At 45.1% G+C, this 7,388-nt stretch overlaps 1 protein-coding gene across 1 annotated transcript; it reads right to left on the bottom strand.

Annotated features, from left to right (window-relative positions):
- Positions 1–277: 277 nt before the first annotated feature.
- stc2a (stanniocalcin 2a) lies at positions 278–6,894 on the bottom strand. The gene is made up of 4 exons (XM_035161458.2): positions 6,536–6,894; positions 4,259–4,401; positions 3,398–3,609; positions 278–3,183 (listed from the first exon to the last, which is right to left on the bottom strand). Exons 1-4 carry the CDS (start codon positions 6,672–6,674, stop codon positions 2,817–2,819), a joined length of 861 nt encoding a protein of 286 aa, XP_035017349.1. The 5' UTR covers positions 6,675–6,894; the 3' UTR covers positions 278–2,816.
- Between the last annotated feature and the right edge of the window lie 494 nt (positions 6,895–7,388).

The raw sequence follows: 7,388 nt of genomic DNA, 5'->3' as shown, positions 1-7,388 counted from the left end.
ATTGCCTGTACGATCCAGAGGCTCTGACGTAAATGTTTAGGCCTTTAAATAGGGAGATTATTTCCAGTCCTTGAAACTTTAAACATGGCCCCGTATTTCACTGTCAGAAAGGAGGTGGCCAGTCAAACGAGAATAGGGTGTCTGTTAACCTCTGTGAACCTGAGACACTTCTCTGCTTGAATGTTTCACATCGGAAACTTTTGTCTGTACCATAAGACTATGTATACGTTCAGGATTTAGATAAAAAAGTACATTGAAAGAAACAAGATATACAAAATACAGACAAAAATAGTTTAATGATAACAACATACAGCTGATTTCATGAGTCCAAAGATATTTATCGGATCATATGCCCGTTGTGTTACAGGTGAGTTACAAACTTCTAGACCATGTTCTGTATTTTCAACAGTGAAAGCAGAGTCCCTGTGCTTGATAGAGGGAAACACGTGATGTGGCGACTGAGCTCTAACAATACAGGAAACGTAGTTAGTTTTATTTCCCTCTGAACACATGAAGAACAGCCATTCAAGCTACTACATTATTTAAAAAAAGCCATATCAAACCTAATGACAAGAGAGCTAAACAGATTGTCACTTTACACACATACAGTACATTCTCAATAAGATTAGCTTATGTCTCGTGCTGGGATGTCACAGGAATCCCAACTTCCACAACAGAAAAAAATAAAAGCCTGAAAGTCTCACTGATGATTCAAATCCTCTGAGCTTAAAGGATTGGGGGTAAAAACATTACCTTACTGTACGTACATCGGGGTGGGGGGTGGGGGGACCTAAATTGAGCCACAAAATCTCTTTTACTGTTTTTTTTGCACCAAGCACTCCCCAGGATGTGGTGTCATGTGCTCACAGACGACACTTCCACAGCTACAGCACTTGACTGGCCTGAAATGGTGAAAAAAAAGCCTGTGTCTGTGACCCAAAGGAGGAAGAGGAGAAGAGTTTTAGTTAAGATGGTGTCACCTCTCGCATAAAAAAAAAAAAAGTTGAGTATGTCTCTGTCCTTCTCGCTCCACTCCTCTCTGCCTCGCTGTGTTGCTGGCTCTTGGCTGTGGCCCAGAGGAATTCTCTGGTGGCCTTGGTAAATATAACATTTAGAATAACAGCACCAGAGCCTCCTCGTGTGGACTTAACCCAGTTCCTGGGTCCTCACTGCGTTGCCTGCAGCTCTAACGGGTAGAATAACAGGCCTTCATGTCTCTCCTGACCTAGGTAACGGAGGAATAAGGGCTAATTTAGAGGAGCCGGAGATCCGGAGGATTTTTGTCAAGCCTCTTTCCTGGCCACGGCGACAAAGTGGAAGCATGGCTCTTTTAAAGAATGGGGCTCAATCTGATCCTAAGGAGCATGTGAGGATACAGGGCTCGGTGCTGTAAGTTGATGAGAAAGACCAGGATTGCTCAAGCGCAACTGCCCTGGTCTCATTTCTCAACCTGCAAGAGTCCAACACACACTGACAATCATCCAAAGTGCAATAGACTTTTGTGGCTCAACATCATTGTAAAATATAGCTCCATTCACTTATCACTTATCATCCATTCACTTAAATCACAGAGAAGCGGTCACTGTGGACAATAACAAGTTTAGGCACCTTGATGTGTGTGATTTCTACATTTAAAATGTGATCTGACATCCTTTGCTGCGGTTGATAGCTGAACAGAAAACCAAAGAGAATGTAGAACGTTTAACAGCTCAGTTGTTATTTGTGAACAGGAACAACGATATCCTGAAGCTACATTAATCTGTAACGTCACCGAGACACCATTTCTGAAACTCCATCAACAGTGAATGGGTCACACTTTCTACAGCACTACTGAAACAGAGAGTCTCCCATTCATTGCCGCCCAGACCGCCATGCATGACGTCATCAGAGATCAGTCCTGGCTCTCATTGACTCTATAGCTTTATGATCAATACGTACAAAGGGTGAAATAACTGTCCATATTCATAGTATTACACTTGCATCCTCTTTAGAGTGGATTTTCACTTTAAGAATGCACACGTTTGTTGGCTTCGTGGCCATCATGCACTACAATTCATATGTGCCAGAACTGGACTTTGAAACCTGTACAATTTGTATTTAATCATCAAGTATCTATAATTATAATACACATTCCCACTTTGAAACAAATAAATGGTGTATGTTACATATCTACAGACCAACGTGTGATGGGTGCAATACTGTGGAGAGGACAACAGACAGCACACCATATACTATGTCATCTATAGTAGATCAGTATTGCATATTGTAACTATATTTATACATGTTTATATAAATATAGATAAGTATATTTCTATGTACATTTTGATATTCCAACATTGCATAAAGAATAAAATAAATAATACAAATATATTCAAATCTTACCAGCAGTATGATTTGAGAAAATGCTATATTAGAGCCAAAATAGACCTAACAGTTGAAATCATCATGATAATAACAATTATTATTCAAATTAAAAATAAAAAACAAATTGTGGCCTACAGTCTGGCATAACATTACAAGCTTCACCACAATTACCCTGCAAGTTTAACACGTGGGACTGCTGGAATGACTGGAGAGAGCGGAATAAGGACAGGGAGGGTCGGGGCTTGTTTCCTTCTGCTCAGTCTGTCTGGGAATTTGTGTGTGTGCATGTGTGTGTATGTGAGAGAGAGAGGGAGAGACACTGTGACTGTGTGTGTGTGTGTGTGAGAAAGAGAGTGTGTGTGTGTGTGGGGGGGGGGGAGGTTGCATAAGTCTGCAAGTGTGTGTTTTTAAATGGTGTAGGGGGTCAAAGTCGGGACAGTCCCCTTGCACTTTCACCTCCGGATGTCGGTGGCCTCGGGGTCTTCCTGGTCAGCCATCACTCCAGCTTCTGGACTCTGGCGGCGTGGTCCCTGACTGCGATTGCGTGGGTGAGCGTTGAAGCCCGCCTTACCGGCTTTGTCTTTGTCGCCTTGCCGCGGGGGCCGAGGGTGCTCTGGCTCGGGGTGGGAGGGCAGAGGGCGGCGGTGGTGGTGCTCCACGGGGGAGCCAGCGGGAGACGGTGCGAGGGAGGAGCACAGGCTCAGGCTGTCGCACAGAGCCCCCCAGTTCTGCTCGCACTGTAGCCGGACGCTCCGTGTCAGTGCCTCCTTCACCTCCTCGCCGCAGCTCAGGAGAATATTCACCAGCTCCACATATGGACTGGGCAGAGAGAGGCAGATTACTCACATGACGGCTGTGATTTAATGTTTGGTAGCACGATAGATCATGGTCTAGCAAATGACAGGAATAAATAGGGTTGTACTCTTACTATATATGGAAGAAGAGAAGAGTTCAGGGGAGGTAAACAAACCGAGATGAAGCTTGAGAGAAAATCTAGTCCACCATGCAGCCCAATTCTGAACCGGCCACTCACCCTTTAGGGAAGAGATCTTGGAAGTGGATCATCTCCACCATGACGGCCACATTCTCCTTGGCGGCAGAGCACAGGTTGTGTTTGATGTAGCATTCTCTCTGGAGCTGGAACACCATCTCCTTAATGGACACACACTTCCTGCTGATACAGCTGAACTTGTGCCGTAGACCGTGGGCCATACACTTCAGAGCATCCTTGATGAAGGACTTCCCCTGCTCACACACACACAGACACACACCTGTTGATTGAAGGCTCAAGACAAAGACCCTTGCCGTTCAATCTCAAGTTCTACATTATAGCTTTGGTAGGTGTCGTGCACCTGCTTCAGCCGTGTTGGAGTGTATGTGTGGCCATGTTGGAGGAAACTTTCTATGATTGTGCAGCTATAGAATCCACACTATGAATGCAGGGATGAACTCTGCATGAATGACAATAAAAATCTCTGTTTCACTGCTGAGATATCCTGGTATTATCTGCCAAAGATGTAAGTTCCTATTCAGTGACCCTATAGACACATTAAGACCCCAGTCAGGCTTGGCAGGGCTTCAGCCTCCGCTATGTATGAAAAGGGAGCTAACTGGGCATATAGCCAGCTGGCTCATGACCCATGGTTCTAACTGTACATGCATCAGTCCACTGAGAGTGAAGTGAGCTTTCTAAGAGTGGAAAACAGATTATACACTCCTTGAAAAGCTGACATGTTGTGAGGTAAAGGTGTGTTGAAAAAAATGCTGGTCTGTTAAAATCTGTTCATGGATGACGAGTGTGAAGCAGTGAACCAGTGAGAAGGTAAAAAGGAATGTTGCCTCAGGTTATACAATTTTTTTTTTTTGCAGACACACAGACAGACTAGTTTAGTACCTGAGAGTCAAATTTGCCAGCGTTGTGCAGGAACGTCATGCAGATTTCCTGTAGCCCTCGTATCTCGCAGGAGTTATTCTCAAAGCACTCAAACACACCACAACCGACATCCCCTGCACTCACCAGGCAGTGCTGGATCTCAGCTGGAAAGAAGAGAACAGGTTAGCGGGAGGGACCTTATCATCCGTTCACAGCAGACACAGTGGCAGATTGTTGCAGGTGCGCTGGCAATGAAAACCATATGGCTCGAAGGCACAACTCCACTCTGAGTGCCGAACCAATCACAAAGCTGATGGGGCATGTAACCATTTCCATGGCCAAGAGTCTGTTTGGGATACACTTTGCCTTAGAGAGATGCAGGGCAAGGGCAGTGGGGGAGGGAAGTCTTTCCCACAGCTGAGGGTCTTCCTGCAGAGGAACACTTGGTGACAGAGATATTACTGTGTCATTCTGCACCAGCATCCGTCTGCACTGCTCATGGCATTGAGATGGGATGGTGCATTGCAGATACAGCCTTGACTGCTTGTGGAGGAAACAGAACCGCAGTGATTTCTATTTGGGTGTTGACCAAATGTGCATCAACAAGTCTCTCATGAATGCCTCCATGGATAGATTAAGATTAGAGGTTGCATCACTTGCCACCAAGAGGGGGCACAACAACAGCAATACAGGAAGAATTTTTTTACATATATGGATGTACATGTAATAACAGCTCCTACACAGTGCTGGCTGACCCTCAAATGCCGTTTTTCCTCACTATAGTCATTAAAGACAGGAGTAAAACAGATGATTGAGGGAAAGAAAGTTATGTTCTCTTATTTTAACCCTATAAGAGTGCATGCATTGTGACATGATGTCTGACCACCAGCAGGGAATCTTTCACACCAACTACCACTCAACTCAACGTGACATTATCTGGAGTGTTTTATGTTTGTCAACTTGCAGAATATGTGTCTGCATGGAGCTAAAACAGTTCACTCTGGCCATGAAAACCCCCACACTGGTGAGTAAAAACACAATTACACGCATGGTTTATCTTGGAGCTGATATAGTGGCGTGAGAAAAGATGTCTTCGGTAGCGCCTTTTGCTTTTGCGCACTGCCTGCGCGCAAACGAAAGGCGCCTCTTGCGTCTCGAGCGCAGCAAATGCAAAGAATTTAAAGTAAACATTTTTTTTTTATTAGAAATCGACGCTTGACAACAAAAGAGCCTCTGTTATTTTTTTTTGGGGGTAGTAGGCACTGAGTTGAACTTTAGTGCGCTAGCAGGAAAAGTGAGCCGCTGTCAGCAGCAGCTTGTTTTGGCATCACGGGAATGTGCTTGGATCGTACGAGCTTCGGCCGCAGCGTGCATTGAATTACACAGTGGTGTTAGCAGGGTCTCTCCCTGTGTGTGTGTGTGTGTGTGTGTGTGTGTGTGTGTGTGTGTGTGTGTGTCTGTGTGTGTGTGTGTGTGTGTGTGTGTGTGTGTGTGTGTGTGGGGGGGACCCTTTGTCGGGAGTTTGTTAACCCCAAAAATTATACAGTGGTAGCAAGAGAACAATTACGCACCAATATTGGGACACTTACGCGTGGTGCGTAAAAGTCGGTAGATGGTACAAAGGTGAACTAATAGAGAACGGCAAGTTTTATGGTGTTAGTACTTCACATTAATACACAATCAAATTAGATATTTATGTTCTTTACTAAATTTTGTGTTGTATATATCACCATTGGATTGGTTTGATAAATTCTGCGCTCAACGACAATCATCACTGCTCCACTAACCTGCTTGACCTCATCTCTACAGTGAGTCGAACACAACACGTGCAAAAAAATTTTGATTTTATTTCCCCTCCATAGAAAAACAGTTACCTATGACGCGCGCACACACGCAAGCAACACCAGCGCGCACGCACGTACACCTAGATGCGCCGCCGTATACATTACCTATTACCTTGTGCCTTCTATTAATAGTTTACTAACATATTGGGTTTCTGTCTGAGAGTATTTACAGGATCTCGTCTTTCTGCGTAATCGAAAAAAGGGTCAATCGTGCAGCAGAGCGCCGGGATTTAAGTTATAATAATCAAAAATAATCAAAATAATAATAATAACAATAATAATAAACAGGAGTTTGATTTATGCAGCCGGTTGCGTCTCCTGCGTGGTTTAATCTGCAGCCACGGGAAACACGTGTCCGGACAAACCCCGCACGTAGGATGAGTGGAGCAGTTGCGCCAAACCGAGAAATCACACACATTCTTTATTTCCCCACACTGGCACCTCTTTTTCTTACCTGTGTTCTGCAGGGAGAGTCGTCCTTTCTGGCTCACAGGCTTCTCCGGGGGACTGTCGTGTATATCAGTATTATCCGATCCCACCACTTGCTCCAACACTAACAGAACCAGCAGAGCCACGGCCAGTTTCACCAACATCGCGTCTCCCGGCGGTGCGCTTCGATTCCCCCAGCAGCAACGATCCGGCAGCGTGTGTGTGTGTGTGTCTGCGTGTCTGCGTGTGAGTGTGAGGGGTTCACCTTGGATCAGCTCGGCGCAGCTGCGAGTCGGTGCGTTATGGTGCAGCTGTGGGGACTGAATGCATGGAAGGGATGCTGCTGCCTATATTTCTCAGAGCCCCGGGTGTCAATTTGGATGAAGGAGTTAAGCAGGTGTTGTCGGTCGGGGCTCCACGACCAATCAGAGGCGCAGACATCAACGTCCAAGGTTTTAGGGGAGTGTCCTGTGAAAGTCCCCTTTTTTTGCCATAAAACTGGCGCTGGAAAGCAAATATTCACGAGTGAGCTGTCACAGCACCTACAATGTGTCCACAAATCATATCTGCAAAAGCAAATCATTTCATATCCAATACTTAAGCATTATCATAATTACTCTCCAACAGGTCAGATTTGCATGTAACTCACAGCTCCTGTTTGTTGTTGCACTTGCATCAGAGACAAATAACAACAGATAAGTGTGTGTGTGTGTGTGTGTGTGTGTGTGTGTTGCCATAAAAAAGTGGAGCACTTATTTAGGCTGCGAGGCAATAATGTATGAGAGCAGTGGGAGGAACGAGAAACACCAGGTGCTGCCAACAGGCTGGAGAAAATTGAGGCATATGATGTCCAAGTACTCTACATAAAATAGGCTTAG

The sequence above is a fragment of the Hippoglossus stenolepis genome, chromosome 7 (assembly GCF_022539355.2).
Source record: "Hippoglossus stenolepis isolate QCI-W04-F060 chromosome 7, HSTE1.2, whole genome shotgun sequence".
Classification (NCBI taxonomy): Eukaryota; Metazoa; Chordata; class Actinopteri; order Pleuronectiformes; family Pleuronectidae; genus Hippoglossus; species Hippoglossus stenolepis.
This window is presented reverse-complemented; position numbering and strand designations above follow the sequence as displayed.

Coding starts and splice junctions, on each gene's coding strand:
- stc2a (XM_035161458.2), bottom strand. CDS start 6,674: ATGTTGGTGAAACTGGCCGTGGCTCTGCTGGTTCTGTTAGTGTTGGAG. Junction 3,610..4,258: donor CTGGCAAATTTGACTCTCAG/GTACTAAACTAG, acceptor GTGTGTGAGCAG/GGGAAGTCCTTCATCAAGGA. Junction 3,184..3,397: donor CAAGATCTCTTCCCTAAAGG/GTGAGTGGCCGG, acceptor CTCTCTGCCCAG/TCCATATGTGGAGCTGGTGA.